The sequence below is a fragment of the Gymnoscopelus braueri genome, assembly GCF_963280865.1.
Source record: "Gymnoscopelus braueri genome assembly, chromosome: 17".
NCBI classification, from domain to species: domain Eukaryota; kingdom Metazoa; phylum Chordata; class Actinopteri; order Myctophiformes; family Myctophidae; genus Gymnoscopelus; species Gymnoscopelus braueri.
This window is the reverse complement of record NC_137617.1, coordinates 50,352,037-50,371,905: the sequence shown is the minus strand read 5'-3', so window position 1 is coordinate 50,371,905 and position 19,869 is coordinate 50,352,037. Positions and strand designations below refer to the sequence as shown.

Sequence of the window (19,869 nt, the reverse complement as noted above, 5' to 3'; positions counted from 1 at the left end):
ATATCGGGCAAATTTGCATTTACAATTTTGAAGGCCAGACCCATTTTTAGTTGTTTAACCCTGTCTTCCACCCTGAGCCAGCCTAGGCTGGCAAAATGGGTGGGAGAAAGGTGGGTCATGGGCCCCAATCCGAGGAGTAGCCGAATCAGTTTGTTTTGGGAGGTTTGAAGCTTAGTCTTCAGTGACACTGAGGTGTTGGAGTACCAGGAGGAGCAAGCATAGTCTGAGGTAACCTTTTCTCAATAGATTTGTTTAGGTGAGATGGACATATGACTGTCATTGCACGGCTTGGTTGAATGCTTGGGTTAGGGTTAGGGTCAATCACTGAATTCAGGGGTGTGTTACTTTTTGATTATTACCCGGCTTGGTTGAAAGCTTGATTCTGATTGGTCAATCGCTGAATTCAGCCGTGTGTTATTTCTGGACAATGACCACTGAGCTCAATAACAAAGACACAATGTCAACGCGTCGCATCGCTACAAGCTCACATTGACATTGTGAGCTTGTATTTTCAAATGGCCGAATTAGTATATAGGGCTGAAGTGGTTTTGTAATCAAAATCTACAAAGTAACTAGTAACTAAAGTTTTCAAATAATTGTAGTGGAGTAAAAGTACAATATTTGCCTCTGAGGTGTAGTGGAGTAGAAGTAAAGGTACTGCAAATTGGAAATACTCCAGTAAAATACAAAAATACCTCAAAATTGTACTTAAAGACGGGGTGCCGTGATTTTCAGTGATTTCCCCCCCCTAAAACATAATCATCAGGTATTGTGGTTATACTAGGAGGAAGACTTTTTCAAAAAAGTGTACCGAAAGTGTTAAAATTATGTTTTATGTGGACACGCCTCCAGTTCATTAAGTATACCAGGTTCTCACCTTAGCACCTCCTCCACCACCTTAGCACCACCCACCTGTCCTAGTCCCTCCTCCTCCTCATGCCCACACCTGTTGTGTTATGATAATGAGGGGGAGGGTATAATTTTACTGTGTCATCAAAGTGCTGTTTTTCTATTGGCACGTTTGACCCTCAAGGTTTCAGCCTCCAGGAAGAAACTCAAAATAGTCAGAGAAGACATAAAACACCATAAAAACACCACCAGGGGGCTTAATGAAGTTCTATCAACCTCATAGACACATGAAAAATCACACCCAGTGTGAAGAGAGTGGTGCCTTTGAATTAGTGTAACTGGTTGCATCCTTGTGTTGCAATCAGCTGCAGCTGTTGAGGCCGTGCTCAAACGGACGGACGGACGGACGGACGGACGGACCCACACACACGGTCAAGTGTAGGAGTGGCTGGCACCACTCAAAAACAGAAAAAGTGCAAAACCATGGCACCACCTCTTTAAAGTAATACTAGGTAACGTTTTCAACAAAACTAAAGTTAAATTGTATATCTTTTGCGAGTGGCAAAAGTTTCACAACACCCACTCCGTGAATTTCACCCCCGGAAGCCTTTTATTTATATATTTTCTATTGAACGTGTACGGGGGGGACTTTCCCGGGAAAATGACGTTCCTGGCCAACGTCATGACGTCGTGGCCGACGTCCTCAGGAACTACCGCAACGGTTTCCTGTTTGGCCAGGAACTACCGCGCTATTAACAAAAAGGAACCTCACGCTGATTTTAAGATAATGTAGGATTGGAAGATCGAAAAAGAACAGAAAAAGAAAGCACAGCTCATGGTAACTAATGCTCCACTGGCTAAGAGAAACGATCCGTAGATAGTATAAAACAATTAAAAGATCGCTTTTTGAAACGCTTCCGGCTTCCGGTGAAAACGAATGGAATTCTGGGTAATCGAGGACTAGGGAAATTGTATGCAGTGACGGTAGTGACCAGCAGAGGTTGCTAAAAATCGTTATTTATTCTGCATTGTACAACTTTAAGTACAGTACTTGGAGTACGTGTACTTATAGTTCCTTTCCACCAGTGCCACTGACCTGTTGGTAGACCTCTATGAAGTGGTCCAGGATGTGGTCCATGCTGCGCCCCGCCAGCGCCTCACAGTTGTGGGCGTCGGCCACGCAGTAGACCCCTATGCAGTTGTCGACGTCCATGTGACGCGTCATGTAGTCACATGACGCCCGTCTGACCGCCGCCACATCCAACAGGTTGGATGCTGAGAGCAGGGCCTGGAACAACATTAACCCTTTCAATCCGGGGTTATAATCTGTGTAATCTGTGTGTCATTTTTTGATTTCTTTGGCCTATTCAAAAACAGCAGATTTACAAAGCTCATAGTGCGGCACTCGGTGCAACGCTATGAGCTTGTAGATCTGCTATTTTTGAAAAATCTTGAAAATGTGTGCAAATCTTTGAATATATAGTGTTTTAAAGTGAAAATGTTTAACTCAAATCTTTGCTTCTGGGGGGGGTGGAACAACATATTTTGAGATGGGGGTCCACGGCCAAACGCATATCTAAAAATCTTTTCTAAATCACTATGTTTCTATATCAGTGGTGCTCCAACTTTTTCATGTCAAGGACCCCCAGAATGACATGTATTTGGCCGGTATTTTGTCAAAATATGTCGTTCCAGGGACCCCCAGAAGCAATATATATATATATATATATATATATATATATATATATATATATATATATTCAAAGATTAGCAAACATTTTCCACGAAAAAAAAAAAAAATAATAGCCAAAGAAAAGTTAAAATGACTCAGATGCGTTCCCGGTTTTAACGGATTATCTTTATGAAGCACTTCAGACATTAAGGGCTAAAAGGACAACACAAAAAAAAGTCCTGGGGATTTGCTTCCATTGTGGTCCTATGTATTCAATTTATCAGCATGGCATAAACAATTAACTCACTAATGCATGTCATCAACACATGCAGAACACTACATGTACCAACTAAGGAGAAAAGTGAAAGACCTTCTTTCTATGGGAATTTACATCTAATTCCCTTGAAGTATCCATCTATCCATCTATCCATCCATCCATCCATCTATCCATCTATCCATCTATCCATCTATCCCGATAGATGGATTTTCAGGCTGCTTTTGTGTAGGACAAAATGGAGACACTGGCCCTCATTTATCAACCAAATAATGGGCGTACAGCGAGATCACCGCAACTTTCGGCATTTATCAATATATCCTGACCGTCTGACAGGCATCTGGACACATGTATCCACTCCACGATGTATATCTAACACACTAATAAATAATCCCTGTGAAAATATAACATTTTATAAACAAATTTAAACAAACTGCTTTAACAGTCATTCAGATAAGACTGCAGATCTGGCTGCGTGGGCTACTTGAAAATAGCAGATCTACAAGCTCACAACGCGTCAATGCGACGCATCGTGAGCTTGCAGCTCTGCTATTTTCAAAATATACGAGTGCTTATGTGAGAGCATTTCAGGACTGCATGGCGCGGCCTTTTCAGTATCTTTTCATGGACAGAGCGAGGTCTCCAAACTTACAGTAGCGTGTCCTATATGGAGTTATACAACCTGGGCTGGGTTGAGGATATAAACCCCACCCTCCAAACCTTTGACCAGCGCAGGTGATTCTTCATGCTGTGGATTCATTTGGCCACCGCGGGAGATCAGACATTTAACCGTCCCAACACACGCAGATTATTATGACTGCCTTGCCTGCTATTTCTCATTTAACGTGGCGTCACGGCAGCCCGTGACTCAAGGTGGAATACATGATTGCTTTATTTTAAGTGTAACTAGAACGCGCACTGCTCACTGCTCGTAATGGGTTAAATTAATATACAAACGTATGGTATGATTTATGACGATGAGACTGGGGTCATTCATGTCGGCTACTTGACAAAGATTGTACCATCACGGAATACATGAAAGACTGCTGTTTCCACAGAGTGCCAATGCTACACTTGGGCTTGCAAGTAGGTGTGTTTGTGTGTCTGTGTCTGTGTGTGTGTGTGTGTGTGTGTGTGTGTGTGTGTGTGTCAGACGCGGGCGGGCGGGGGAAACTCTCTTATTGGCTTTCCATACGTTGTTTGGTCGTATTCTGGTTATTTATGTCGTCAATATATTTTAGGGCGTGCTGTTTAAATGGCGGTCGGTTTCAGCCGTCAGATTTATCAAAGCTCAGACGGTCAGCTCATTCCTGAGCTGGTTTGTACGTTCCATTGATAAATGAGGGCCAGTGAATAAAGGTTTAGGATGATGATAATACTGTTACCTGCACATTTGCAGTGGAGATGGACACCTTGGAAGTGTAGGCGTAGTCCACCAGCAGACCAACGATGTGAGGCTCCACCCCACTGATGGTCACCCTCTCCTGGGTGGCCTCCCTCATGCCCGATGTAAACATGGCCTGTACAGGGTGAGAAGGAGAAAGATGTAAACATGGCCTGTACAGGGAGAGAAGGAGAAAGATGTAAACATGGCCTGTACAGAGAGAGAAGGAGAAAGATGTAAACATGGCCTGTACAGGGAGAGAAGGAGAAAGATGTAAACATGGCCTGTACAGAGAGAGAAGGAGAAAGATGTAAACATGGCCTGTACAGGGAGAGAAGGAGAAAGATGTAAACATGGCCTGTACAGGAAGAGAAGGAGAAAGATGTAAACATGGCCTGTACAGGGTGAGAAGGAGAAAGATGTAAACATGGCCTGTACAGGGAGAGAAGGAGAAAGATGTAAACATGGCCTGTACAGGGAGAGAAGGAGAAAGATGTAAACATGGCCTGTACAGGGAGAGAAGGAGAAAGATGTAAACATGGCCTGTACAGGGTGAGAAGGAGAAAGATGTAAACATGGCCTGTACAGGAAGAGAAGGAGAAAGATGTAAACATGGCCTGTACAGAGAGAGAAGGAGAAAGATGTAAACATGGCCTGTACAGGGAGAGAAGGAGAAAGATGTAAACATGGCCTGTACAGGAAGAGAAGGAGAAAGATGTAAACATGGCCTGTACAGGGTGAGAAGGAGAAAGATGTAAACATGGCCTGTACAGGGAGAGAAGGAGAAAGATGTAAACATGACCTGTACAGGGAGAGAAGGAGAAAGATGTAAACATGGCCTGTACAGGGTGAGAAGGAGAAAGATGTAAACATGGCCTGTACAGGGAGAGAAGGAGAAAGATGTAAACATGGCCTGTACAGGGAGAGAAGGAGAAAGATGTAAACATGGCCTGTACAGGGTGAGAAGGAGAAAGATGTAAACATGGCCTGTACAGGAAGAGAAGGAGAAAGATGTAAACATGGCCTGTACAGGGAGAGAAGGAGAAAGATGTAAACATGGCCTGTACAGGAAGAGAAGGAGAAAGATGTAAACATGGCCTGTACAGGGAGAGAAGGAGAGAGATGTAAACATGGCCTGTACAGGGGGAGAAGGAGAAAGATGTAAACATGGCCTGTACAGGGAGAGAAGGACAATGGTTGACTTGGGGTGCTCTCCCGGTTTTAATGGGTTAAAACATACATGGGCAACTGGCGGCCCCCACCTTCACTTGATGCGAATATTAATTTTCATATTCGAATATACATATTTTCCCAATATTCGAATAATGTTGGAATATTCGTTTGACAGCCCTAATAGATAGAAGTGTGTCATTTACCTCAAAGTAGGAGCTGAAGGAGGCCAGGACATAACGGTGACAGGGGAGCTCCCGTCCCTCACAGCAGAGGACCACGTCACACAGGGTCCCGCTGAGACGCATCCTGTTCAGACCCTCTAACACCGTGTTGGGATGGTGGGGGTCCACGAACATCTCTGCATCCACGCTGCTGCCGCCCTCCTGGAGAGCAGCGGTGGAACAAGTACTCAAATGTTTTTTTTACTTAAGTAAAAATATCAATACTGCAATATAGAAATACTCTGTTACAAGGAAAAGTCCGGAATTCAAAATTTACTCAAGTAAAAGTACAAAAGTATTGGTATCACAATGTACTTAAAGTACCAAAAGTAGAAAGTAGTCATTGAGCAGAATGTCCCTTTTCAAGTTTTCAAATGTATAAAAATCTTTTATGCGACGCATTGTGATCGGCTATTTTCAAATAGCCGAAATGTATATAGAGCTGAAGTGGTTAATGTGTGTTTTGTAATAATAATCAAAATCTACAAAGTAACTAGTAACTATTATTAACAATTAGTTTCAAATAATTGTAGTGGAGTAAAAGTACAATATTTGGATCCGAGATGTAGTGGAGTAGAAGTAAAAGTATTGGAAATTGTAAATACTCAAGTAAAGTACAAATAACTCAAAATTGTACTTAAGTACAGCACTTGAGTAAATGTACTTAATTACTTTCCACCACTGCTGAAGAGCAACCACCACATCATAACCATAACAAATAAACTACTATTCATCTGTGAGTCAATAGTTTCAATGTACAGGCTGCCGATAGGTTCTTGGTTTACCTATGTATTAGTTATTATTAGATTATTGGTTTACTTATGTATTACTTTATTATTAGATTACTATTTCTAGGCATTTGATGTATTATGATGTATTATCTTGTGTCCTTGCTTACTGTAAGTCACTGTGGATTAAGAGCGTCTGATAAATGCCTAAACTGTAAACTGTGAGTCGTGATGCTGATCTGGTTCATGTGGCTAGAAAACTGTCCTTGTGCACACTTTACACATTTTATTTGATATATTAGTTCCTCTGAGACAGTTTAATGAGTCAACAACAACACACATGTTTTCTGTTGTTCTCTTGGTTTTACATTTAGCGTGTTGACCTGGCTGGATAATGTAGACTAGAGTGAGCTTTCTCATCCTGCCCTCTCTCAGTCTTCCCCTTGACCTCCCTACCACCAACCTGCCCCTTACCCTTCCAATCTGCCCCAAACCCCCTCAATGTGCCCCTTACCCTTCCAATCTGCCCCAAACCCCCTCAATGTGCCCCTTACCCTTCCAATCTGCCCCAAACCCCCTCAATGTGCCCCTTACCCTTCCAATCTGCCCCAAACCCCCTCAATGTGCCCCTTACCCTTCCAATCTGCCCCAAACCCCCTCAATGTGCCCCTTACCCTTCCAATCTGCCCCAAACCCCCTCAATGTGCCCCTTACCCTTCCAATCTGCCCCAAACCACCGCAATGTGCCCCTTACCCTTCCAATCTGCCCCAAACCCCCTCAATGTGCCCCAAACCCCCTCAATGTGCCCCTTACCCTTCCATCAATCTGCACCAACCTTTACCAAACAGGCCCAAACCCTCCTAAAGGGTCTGATCAGATCACACAGAGATGCATCACTACAGGGCTGTGTCATCATTACATCATCACTACAGGACTGTGTCATCATTACATCATCACTACAGGGCTGTGTCATCATTACATCATCACTACAGGACTGTGTCATCATTACATCTGTGATTATCTCAAATCATTGTGATGAGGCCATTATGTAATAATTGTGACAGACAGACAGACAGACAGACAGACAGACAGACAGACAGTATTCTGCCCTCCTGTGCTTCTTGATGTGTCAATGTAACGACCGGATGTCGAACCCAGGTCTCCCACGTGGAAAACCAACAACTTTATTCTGGAATTCACCCCTTTGGCCAGTAGGGGGAGATATCAGGCTGTTGGTCATCAGGCAGAGGCCCTGAGCCGCTACACACACATACATTATGATCTACTCTAGATCATGCATGGTACAGCGACTTTGATTACTTAGAAAAGCGCTATATATACATTTAAGGTATTATTGTTATTACTGCTACATCAACAGACAACAGACACACACTCACATGGTAAGAGTCCAGTCTCATTGTCTTGGATTGACACGTCACATAGTCCAGTCTTATCCTCTTGGATTCACAGGAGGAGGCATCCAGGATGTTGTCAGCCATGGCTGAGGTCTGGAGGAGTGGAGCCACTTACGTCTGAAGAGAGAACGAACACACCATGTCACTGTTACACCTGGTTACACTGTGAAATCCTCACTGTTCATTCAATCCTGGAACGCATCTGTGGCATTTTATAGATTTCTTCGGGTATTCAAAAATAGCAGATCTACAAGCTCATAGCGCGGCACCGAGTGCCACGCTATGAGCTTGTAGATCTGCTATTTTTGAAAAATCATTAAAATGTGCGCAAGTCTTTGAATATATATATGTATTTTTTTAAAGCGAAATGTTTTAACTCAAATCTTTGCCTCTAGGGAATGTCTTCTAAATCTTAACAGTTTTCTTTTTTAAACGTATGTTGCTGTACAGTATATTTGAGTGGTTCTCAAACTTTTTTTCATGTGAAGGACCACCCAAAATGATATGTATTTGGCCCCCGACACCCATCTCAAAACATGTTGTTCCAGGGACCCCCATGAAGCAAAGATTTGACTTACAAATGTTCACTTAAAAAGATATATAGAAAGATTTGCACAAATGTTCACGATTTTTTTTATAAAGAAATCTAAAATGACACGGATGCGTTTTGAGTACAAAAGGATCCCATTTGAAACAAGCCATTAGGCTTTTCAATCTTCTTCAGTTGACCTTGTATTGTCATGTGCTTTTTCCCCTGCTAATTTCTAAATAAAGTAATCAATCAATCAATCAATCAAAGAACAGTAGCGCATCTAGAAAAGTTCCATTGACCAGATCAGTAGGGGGCGCAGTGGAGTAACTAAAACTTAGTTTTTTCCATCCTGTGGAATATTTTTACATTTTGGTCATAAAGTGTATTTTAGAGGTGAGGTGAGGGGCTCACAGTGTTCCCACCAGGGAGAGTAGGCTTTCAACATCTTAAACCCGTCTTTGTTTTGGTGAATAGCTAAAGGGTTTGTTTAATGTTTTACTAAAGACGAGAGGCTGCGCTACCGGAAGTAACCGCTATGCGGGCAACGGCTTAACCAGAGATAGAGCACATGTATACACTATTAATATATCGTTTCTAGCTTTATGCTTCTCATTGTATTTGAATATACAGTCTATAGGACATGGGGTTCCCAAACTAGGGGGTCAAACATTGGCCAAAGTGTCTAATATTACCTAAGAAAGAAGGAAAAACTATATTTCTCTGTGGAACAGAGTTTAAAGAGAGAGAATATAAACAAACCCTTCACTTCCGCCCGCTCCTCCGCTTCAAAGACAGGAAGTGTGTAACCACCAAGTAAGTCCGACCTCCTTCTTCTTCTTCTTCTTCTTTGGTTTTATGGCGGGTCGCAACCGTTTGCTTTTAGGTGCATACCGCCACCTACTGTACCGGAGAGGTCGGCCCTGACTCCAAAAGGCCGGGGGATCTTAGTATAATCTCACAATCAATTCCAATTCACTTTTGAAACTATTATTTTACTGATTTTCCTTTCAGAACCCAAATGAAACATTGCTCCATTTTTCAAATAGTCACTTCCAAATTGAAGCTCAGATTATACTAAGATCCCCCGGCCTTTTGGAGTCAGGGCATCTTATGTATTATTTGTTTTTCAATTGGAATAGGCGTCTGAAAAGTATATATTACTGATTTTCGTTTCAGAACCTAAATAAAACATTGCTTCATTTTTAAACTCCCCTAAAATCTGGAAAATGGCCCATTTTTCTGATATTCTCATTAGTATTTTTGGCTTTTTTTTATTTGGGACTGACACTGAAAAAAGCTCTTAAAAAAGGTATTTGGCATTTTTTCATCCCAGACCAAAAATCAAATAATGGCTTTATTTCTCCAATTTTGTAGCCCACCAAAAAATCAGGAAAATGCTCCAATTTTTGATATTCTGATTAGTATTTTGGCATGTTTTGATTTGGGACTGACACTGAAAAAAGCTCTTAAAAAAGTGTTTTGCCATTTTTTTCATCCCAGACCAACAATCAAATAATGGCTTCATTTTTCCAATTTTCTATCCTACCAAAAAATCAGGAAAATGCTCAATTTTTCTGATATTCTGCTTAGTATTTTGGCATCTTTTGATTTGGGACTGACACTGAGAAAAGCTAAAAAAAAAATATTTTCATTTTTTTTCATCCCAGAATAAAAATTAAATAATGGCTTCAGTTTTTCCAATTTTCTAGCCCACCAAAACATCTGGAAAATGCTCAATTTTTCTGATATTCTGATTATTATTTTGGCATTTTTTTATTTGGGACTGACAAAGGAAAAAGCTCTTTATTTGTCTTTGTTTTTCTTAATTCATCTGGAATCCAAAAGCCTGAAATGGTTATTATTCAAAATGTCAGTCATCTTTTAGTCTACCTTTTTCATCAAAACAAAGAAGCCATGTGACCAAAAGCACATGGTCTTTGTCCTTCAAAGTAAAAGTTGTAGTCTAACATGTAAGCAATAGGATCTACAGACAGTCATTAACACCACATGTAATGACTGTATGATGTGTTTTTTAATGCATTTTCTGTCATTTTTTTAAGATAAAAGCTACATCTCACAAAAGTATGTTGCAAGACTACTAAAACCTTTCTGGGACATAAAACCGTAAACTCCTTACAACTATATACTTGTGGTGTGGAAGCTCCACCAGCAGGGGTCATTCACTTTCTAGGACCTGGCTAAGATATGTATGCACTTCATTTAGGAGAGAATATCTCAACTGTTCTTGGCTAATATGACCCCAGGGAACAACTTAGGAACTGTGACTAATTCTCTATCCGGGACGAAATAACCGAAAATGACCACGCCCTTTTAAAAATCAAATCAAATCAAATCAAGGTTTATTTATATAGCACATTTAACATGACCAGGTCAACCAAAGTGCTGTACAGGTAAAAAGCAAAAAATAAAGCAAAAAAAAAATAAAAAAAACTAGAAAAAGTGCTCCTCGGAGCACAGGTCTCCGCCAGGTCAGGTAGGTTATTGTGGACCAGCAATGTTCAGAATTTGCCAATCAGGATGGAATATAAAAAATCGGACGTAACCATCTTGATCACTTGACTATAGAGATAATGTGTACTGATTTGCATGATGTTTGGACAAAATGTGTAGGAGTAATATAAAAAATAAGAATCGGCCTCCTGGTGGCGCTATAATAGGGCAATGTGAAAAGGGTGGCGTTTGTTCTTCAACGTAGTGCGAATGTGCGTGCAAAGTTCCACCACAATCGGACGCTGCGTTCATGATTTGCAGCATTTTGTTGAAAACGGGCCACTCCTGCAAACTTTAGATGTCAATGTTAGCCAATCAGGGTGGAATATGAAAAATCAAATAGACCCATCTTGATCACATGACTATAGAGATCATGTGTACCGATTTGCGTGAAATTTGGATAAAATATGAAAGCTTAATCTCAAAATATGTGTTTTACATAAGTCGGCCTCCTGGTGGCGCTATAAAAGGCTAATGTGAAAAATGCAGGGCAGATGTTTTTCCTTGGCCTCTAGGGAGTATGCGTGCAAAGTTTTACTCAGATCGGTGCAGTTACAGTTATAAATGCAAATTGGCCTTTTATAGCGCCACCATGAGGCTGATTTGAAAACGTTCAAGTGGCATTTGTTCCTCGGCATAGTGGGAATGTGCGTGTGAAATTTCACGGAAATCGCAAGCTGCGTTCATGATTTGAGGCATTTAGTTCAAAATGGACCAATCCTGCAAACTTTGGGAGCCAACCTTAGCCAATCAGGATGGAATGTGGAAAATCAGACAGATTCTTGTTGATCACATGAATATAGAGATACTGTGTACCGATTTGCGTGATGTTTGGATAAAATCTGTAGGAGTAATATAAAAAAATGGGTTTTGCACAAATCGGTCTCCTGGTGGCGCTATAACAGGCCCATGTGGGGTTCTGAATTGGCATCCAGGGAGTGTGTGTGCACAGTTTCGCAGCGACCGGGCCAACGGTGCCTGAGATTAGCTGTTCACAGACAGATGGACGGACGGACACACGGACACACAAACGGACACACGGACAGGGGGTAAAACATACTCTCTCGCCATGCCTTTCGGCCTGGCGGAGACAATAACAGGAAGCAAACAATGCAATGTAAGCCGACAATAGTAAACAATGAGTAGGCACAGACAAACAAACATTAGCACCAATAGAGGAAGGTAAGGCTGCTTTAGTTGTTACTGAATGCCAAGGAGAAAAAATTAGTCTTTAGTAAAGATTTAAAAATAGCTAATGACTGGGCTGCTTTGATGCGTAAAGGTAAGTCATTCCAGAGGGGGCAGCCACGGCAAAGGCCCGGTCACCCCTGGTAACTTTAGTGGGTGCAGTTGGCACTTCCAGCTGCAGCTGGTCAGCCAACCATAACCATAACCGGTGCACTACTTCCAACATGGCTCTATCCGCTAAACCGTTGGAGCTACAGATTTACTGAGGCGCTCAAAATGTTAATGTTGTCAGAATACTTATGTTTAGGAAACATAGTAAAGTGTAATATTTCTAATTTGATATTTTATGACAGAACAGCTAAAGAATGCAAAAGAAACTGCCAACATATTACAGTCCAGGGCTATAGGAATAATTTTGTGTGAATCAGTCTATAAGCACCTAAATTGATGTAACCCAGGGCATGCTCCAATGATTGAGCAAGGGTACCCAGGGGATGACACTAAGGTCTCAGAGGCACTTGCCCGTCGGGCAAGTACAGGTCATTTTCTACTTGCCCACAGGTCTTGCCCACTTGTCCGAAAAGTAAATCGCCCTTTATAAAATGATAGGTTAAATTTGAATTACCATTCGATTAAACACTTATTTTGTTACTTTCTACTTGCGAATTATGGGGCTGCACGATAAAAAATGTCATACCTCAATATGTATGCCAAATATCTAAATAGCTCTGAATATGACTATGGGTTGAAGGTAGGGTAAGTGATATTTTTTGGTTAAAACAAAAAGGGTTTTGTTATGGGTTAAAGCTCTATATTCTGATAGTACTCATTGCTATAGAGTGTTTGTTCAGTAACAGGGGTCTCTCTGTCTCTCCAGCTCTTTGATAGACAGAAAATAAATTTCCAGTTAGGTAACACCATTTCAGCCAATCAGGAGAGAGTAGAGTACCCATTTATCAGCTTCATTTTTATAATGTACCAGTTCCAATTTTACATGCTCATTTCTTTGTGTCATCACTTCCAATTTCACTTGTTTAATCTGTATCCTGTCTGAGTTCTCTGTCCTGATTCGATAAAATTGGTATCCTGACTCGAAAAGGCATTTTCTGTTTAATAAAAAGAGCTGGAGAGACAACAAGTGCACCTGCCCGTGGGGCAACCAGATAGCAAACTTCACCTGCCCTACCATTTTATTTACCTGCCCCGGGCAGGCGGGCAGGTGTTAGTGTCAATCCCTGGTACCTGAGCCAGCAACGCTCTGGGTCATCATTGTTGTCAAATCGAAAATGGCCACCACCTGAAAAAGGTTTTGGCTGAAGCTTTGGAACCAGATGAGCTATAAATGAGAAAACTTGGTGTCTAAATCATGTTTTTTGACAATTCGAAACATGTTGGAATGCTTAGCTTTATGACTGGGTGTGGCTGGACCTCTATTTTGCATATTTCAAAGAAATATTAGTTTTGCAAATGTGTTTCACTTACCTTAGTGACATTTTTGGCAAACTTGGTGTCTACTATATGCTTTTTGAGCATTAGAAACACATCGGAATGCTCATATTTATGATTGAATCCATCTAGAGCACTCTGACTTGCTTATTACAAATATGGCCACTATACTATGGAGTTACATTTGTGTCTTTATTAACCAAACAAAAGAAAAACATTTGAGAGAGAAAAAATATAAACAGAACAAGAATTACTGTGCTACTGACAAGATACACTACGATCACTTGAGAACATTGCTTGCCCTGTACCCGGTTAGTTAGTGGCCCCACTTCTTCTCTTTATGAAAACAAACAAGAAACTACGGAGCTTGCACAAAAACTAATTTCACCCACTGTTTTACACCTGTAAACCTGTGATTTGACAATAAAGATGATTGTGACAAAGATTATTCTGATTCTAAAATCGGTTAAAATCTGGGTATATTATGTGCTGTATGAGTGTAGGACAGGGTTTCTCAAAGTGGGTGCCGCAAAATACTTTGATAATGTTTGGAATGTATCAATATCACTTCAGTTTAACACTTAGAACCACTACTCTTAACTCTTTGACTGCCAGAGTATTTTCATAAAGTACTCCCCCAGTGCCAGCAATTTTCGTGTTTTTTTATTTTTATATTTTGAATTTTTCTCATGAAAATAATTTAAGGACACATAATGTAAAGACCCAGCACAATTCCGCCACTAGAGCGCAGCACATGACAGCTTGATCCATGTCGTTGGGTCTCTCTCACCCTTCTTCATAGATTAGACAAGGAAAAACATGAAAACGGATGTGACGTCCCCCCCATTGTTTTGATCGGCGAAAATTACGTTGTGATATACGACAGCGATGACTGATCGTCACCCAGACCATAGATTATAGAAGAGAACCGTTCCGTTTGTCCGTTATACCGTGTGAAAACCCGTTTATTTACCTATTTTGGACGAAAATGACTGGGGAAAAGAATCAAAAACCGGAAACGGAATCCAGGTCATGGAACCGGATGCAGATGTCCGTGAAGTAAGTGGAACTCGAGAATAACATTGAATATTAAGCAGCATAGCGCAATCAGAGATTAAACAATGAACGCGCGTCCAGCGCGTCGAGCGCGTCGACGGCCAACTGGACAAAGTAGCACTTGACGCGTTATCGCGTCGTCCGCAGTCAAAGAGTTAATAAAACGGACTTGAGGTGCACTGTACTAGGCTTACGAATGCTTAAGTCAGGGGTCTGAGGGTCCGTCACCGTAACCCCAAGGGGGCCCTCAGAGTTACGACGGGGGGCTACCAAATTCATGTTTTTTTTACATTAACCACTTGAACCCTAGCATCCCTGCCTACACTGAAGAGAACTTTAGCCAAAAATAGCAGATCTACAAGCTCACAGCACCTCGCACTGCAAGCTTGTAGATCTGCTATTTTTGGGAACGTTGTTTGGTGTAGAGGGAAAAAAGAGCAGACCAAGTACAGAGTGAAAGGTCAAGTTTACTAAGTATTTGAGGGCTGAAGTAGTTAAATGTCTGAAAATACACATTAACATGAATCCAACATGACAGTGTCTGTCAAACAAGTCTATGAAGCTATCTATGAAATATATGAAAAAGTTTAATCTTAATTTTATACAGTATGTATTGGGGGCCCTGCTTATCTTTCTCTGAGCTAGGGGGTCCTTGGCCTGAAAAGCGCTGAAGACCCCTGGCTTAAGTTTCATACTCATTTGGGTTCCCAGAACAACAATTATGTCAATATATAAATAGTTACGCAAACGTCAGAATGTACCTGTTTGGATGCGTCGTAGTTGAGAGCCTAGCACACTGAGCTGCACTTTTAATTTACTCAATGATAACATTTGCATCACATGACGCAAAAATAATTGCAGCACATCACAATAAGAGCATAAACTAACGTTATAGATGATTGACCTGGTAACTGGAGTAGCTACATAATATACATGCAACGACATGCTGCAGGCTGGCAATAGCCGTTGGATGCGCGAGTGACGGCCACTAGCAGCACAATAATGTATTTAAACTTACTACATCTTATATCATTAAATTAAATAAAGTCGCCATAGGCCTAATATGTGAAAAAGTTAAAAGGAGGGAAGTTAAAATACTTACGCACTGACTATCTGTCAAAGTTTCGCAGCACAAAAATCTGCCACAGCTGGAGAAATGTACTGGGAGCCGGAGTGGAATGTTGTTGTTGTTGGCTGGGAGGGGAAAGTTGTCAAGCTGTCACTCAGACTCCGAGTGACCAATGGAGAGGTGTCTTACATCTATCAACGTAGGACCCGCCTTCTGAACTTTAACCCCTCATACAAAAAAATCCAAGAGAGAGAAAAAAAAATCGAGACCAAAGACAAGGCAATCAGAAAAAAACAACTTTCGTTCGCAAATGAGGAAAAAAAACATTAAAAACATTTTATTTAGCACAACACATTGTATTACCCAAACATTTTACTAAGTATTTTGTTTTATGTAGTTTTAAAAGTTTTTCATTATTTTTTTACTCTTGAATTTTTAAAGTTTTGTTCTAAATTATTTTTAATTTTCTTTCAAATCTTGTATTTTTTTGCTTGCAAATATATTTATTTGATTGCTTTTTTAATTTGTTTTAATTAAAAATATTTTGTTGTTCTGTTTATATCATTTCCTTTGCTTACAAATTATTATTTTTTGCTTGCTGTTTTAACAACACATTGGCTGCCAAAGACGCATATCTGCGTTCTATTTAATTTCTCGCCTGGCTGCCAAAGACGCAGATCTGCATTCTATTTTTTTTTCTTTTTTTTTTTCGTTTTTTTCTTTTTTTTAGACCCAAAGACCAAGGAGATATGATATATCAAAGATTTAAACTCCTATCCACTTCATTGTTAACTTAAAACTTAAAAAATCTGTATCTCGGCTCCTGAGAACTTTTTTTTTCAATGAAAAATCTCTGGCAGTCTACAGCAAAAAATCTGAAATAATTCTGGCAGGAAAGTAATTCGTTTTCATTCAAAACTATTCTTTGCTCTGTTTATATTTTTTCTCTCTCAAATGTTTTTCTTTTGTTTGTTTAATAAAGACACAAATGTAACTCCATATTACAGCCCCACTGCGTACACTGTTACACACACAGAATGTGCTTCGACCAACCGTAATAATAATAACAATAACGCTAATCGATTGGCTCGCCACCATTACACATGATGTCACGGAGTAAACACGCTAATGAAATCAGCTCCTGGCCTTAAGGTGGACTTACTTAAGGTAGACCAGTAATTATTTTGCCTGCGCACTTCACCGTGTAAGGACTAGTATTTGTAAAACCCACACACAGACACACAGAAGGGTGTTCAATAACACAAAGTTGAAAAATTAAGATAGCTGGTTTCTGCCAGACAGCGGCCATCATTTTTGCAGATAGCTTCCAGATTCTCTCTACGTCGTCCTCAGACGAGCCCTCCATCGGAGTCTCCAGTCATCTGGGTTCTCCATACATCTGACCAGCTCCTTTGTGCTTTCTGCACCAGCATCTTTCTTTAGTACATCCAGGTAGGTAGGTGTGGGACGTCCTCTTGATCGATGCCCGTGTGCTGGTTCCCACAGTACCAGCTTTTTGACCGGGAATTCTTGTTGCCGGTGCCAGTGGCCGGCTAGTCTCATCCTCCTGACTGCTATCTTTTCTGATACACTTGGTAGTGCCCCGTACAGACGCTGGTTGGTAATGTGCTCGTCCTGGTGGATGTTCAGTACCACACGTAACATTCTGGTGTAGCACCCGTCCAGGGACTTCTGTAGGGCTTGCTTTAGTGTCCAGCACTCACAGCCGTAGAGGAGAACGGACTACACAGTTGCAGAGAAGAAACTGATCTTGATGCGTCGGGGGAGGTTGGATTTCCACACTCTGGTCATGCCATTAAGAGCTCTCCAGGCAAGTGCTTTCCTCACCTTAAGGTCCTTTTCTGTGGAGCCGACCCTTGCGCCCAAGTATTTAAAGTCACTGACCTCCTTTAGCACAGTGCCTTCTGTTGTTGTTAGGGGCGGATGTTCTTGGGGGATGTTATAGGTCATGACCTCGGTTTTCTTTGCATTTAGCATGAGGCCAACCCTAGCACACTCTATCTCCACTCTGGACAAGAGCTCCTGTGACTGCTTTACGTGGTCAGATAGATTAGTCTTAGTTTAAACAGCAAGTAACATCATTTTCGTCTCCTTGGCAACCAGTGTCGTGGTGACACTTCTGCACAATATTTATCACAATAATTTTTTATTAACAACAAGGTTGTGTGCTAGGCGATCTTGATGCGAAGGAATACGTTAGACACACCCTCTGACATAAACGGAATGTTACCGACCCCTAAGGGTCCATTTGGACCCCCTGGCAGAATGTTACAGACCCCTAAGGGTCCATTTGGACCCCCTGACAGAATGTTACAAACCCCTACATGTGGACCCCCTGGCAGTACCAGTCCTTGGACCCGACATGGAGAACCAGTAGCTCACTTGATTGGCCATCGCAACTGTCGGCTTTGTGTGATTGGCCAAACTTTGCATGACTGTTTGTGCGTCCGAATTAATATTACGTGCAGCGTAAGTTTGACAGAACATCACAGTACAGCGGTCCATAACTTACGGTTCAACAGAACATCACAGTATAGCAGTGCGTAACTTTACAGTTCATCTGAACATCAAAGTATAGCAGTCCATAACTTTACAGTTCGACAGAAGATCGAAGATGTTCTGCTGGGCGGTACCTCCAGATCCCTGGAGATCTGGGGATCTGAGGGGACCAGATGACCCCGGTCAGGCTGTGGTCACCGTAGGACACAAGCTGTACTCCTTCGGAGGGTCCGGTGGATATACAACCAGGACATCAGCCTGTCAGATCTGTGTGTACATCTTAAACACTGTGGCTTTGCACTGGGTGAAGTTGCCCCCGGTGACAACAAGAAGACGAGGAGAGCGGCCCCCTGAGGTTCCCAAAATGCTCGCAGGCCACTCGGCCGTGCTGGTAGAGGACATCGTCTACATCTGGGGGGACAGGTATACTAACCAGCTCTATGCGTTCAACGTCGACGCCCACAGATGGTTGAGAACGGAGGTTTCTGGGACTGTTCCAGGGGCGAGGTCCGAGCACTCAGCCTGCGTCTTGGGGAAGGTCATGTACGTCTATGGAGGTCGCCTTGCCAACAAATGGCCGGGTGAATGCAACAATGACTTGTACAAGTTGGACACCGCCACAATGGTCTGGTCTTTAATCAACACCAGAGGACCTACTTCAACATCCGATCACTCTGCCACCGTCATCGGGACAAAGATGTTTATATTTGGGGGCCGGGTGGGCTTGGGAACACAGATCGGGGCTACGGCCCAGAGGATCCGGGTCTGCAACAACATCAGAGTGTTTGACACAGAGACCGACTGCTGGCTGAGCATCACCCCTTCTACACCGCTTCTTCCAGAAGAAGCCTGCGAGCATTCAGCCTTTGCCTACGATGGAGAGCTGTACGTGTTTGGTGGCCACGAGACCTTCAAAGATCTGTGGAAGTTCAATACAAAGACCTTATCCTGGAAGAAGGTCGAGCCTAAGGGGAAAGGCCCGTCTAAGAGGTATGGTATGAGCTGTTGCATGGTGGGAGATCGTGTCTTCCTCTTTCGGAGAGACCTGTTCATCTTGGACTTGAGTCCTAGCCTGAAGACCTTATGCAAGATGGCAGCTATTCGGTACCGCCTGGATCAGTCTGAACTCCCAAAGGACATCAGGTGGGAACTGGCAGTCATGACATCAGTTGGGAACTGGTATCAGGTGGGAACAGGCATCAGGTGGGAACTGGCAGCAGGTGGGAACTGGCAGCAGGTGGGAACTGGTAGAGTGCGGGAACTGGCAGCAGCTAGAAACTGGCAGCAGGGGGAACTGGCAGCAGCTAGAAACTGGCAGCAGGGGAGAACTGGCCTCAGGTGGGAAACATAGAGTTAAAAATAATAGAGAGGGCACCCGAAATCCCCTCCCATCCACTTGCATTGAGTTGCTCACCCAGCGCATGAAGCGAATTCACCCCTACTTCCGGATTGGAAAGTGTGATGGGCGTAGCCTATTTGGGGCCACTGTGTGTCAGGGTTATGTGTTGAACGAGGACCCAAATGCAGACACTGAAGGCGGCAGGTCAAATCCAGCAATTTATTAATAAACTCAAAAACGAGGCAGGCAAATAACACTGAACACACAAGGTAGACATATGAGGAACTAACAAGGAACACACTCAAACACAGGGTTTAAATAGACACAGGGATAACAGGACACAGGTGAACTCAACTGACAATCAACACTGGGATAGGCTCGAGGACTAAGAGGACACAGGTGGAAACACAGACAAATCACAAGACAGGTTAGACAAGGCAGGTACAGAACTACAGGGGCGGACAGGAAACAATTAGAACAATACTACAAAA

The 19,869-nt window shown here is 42.2% G+C and overlaps 1 protein-coding gene across 3 annotated transcripts in view; it reads right to left on the bottom strand.

The window, feature by feature from the left end:
• Window positions 1-9,034, bottom strand: part of LOC308105325 (kelch-like protein 24) — a 33,458-nt gene extending 24,424 nt beyond the window's left edge. For all 3 annotated transcript variants that reach the window (XM_080455982.1, XM_080455983.1, XM_080455984.1), the window contains exons 1-5: window positions 9,009-9,034; window positions 7,700-7,834; window positions 5,556-5,735; window positions 4,181-4,315; window positions 1,946-2,137 (exon numbers count right to left, since the gene is read on the bottom strand). In XM_080455982.1, coding sequence (XP_080312108.1) covers window positions 1,946-2,137; window positions 4,181-4,315; window positions 5,556-5,735; window positions 7,700-7,801 — 609 coding nt within the window. In that variant the 5' untranslated portion in view covers window positions 7,802-7,834; window positions 9,009-9,034. The remainder of the gene's footprint in view (window positions 1-1,945; window positions 2,138-4,180; window positions 4,316-5,555; window positions 5,736-7,699; window positions 7,835-9,008) is intronic.
• Window positions 9,035-19,869: the final 10,835 nt, after the last annotated feature.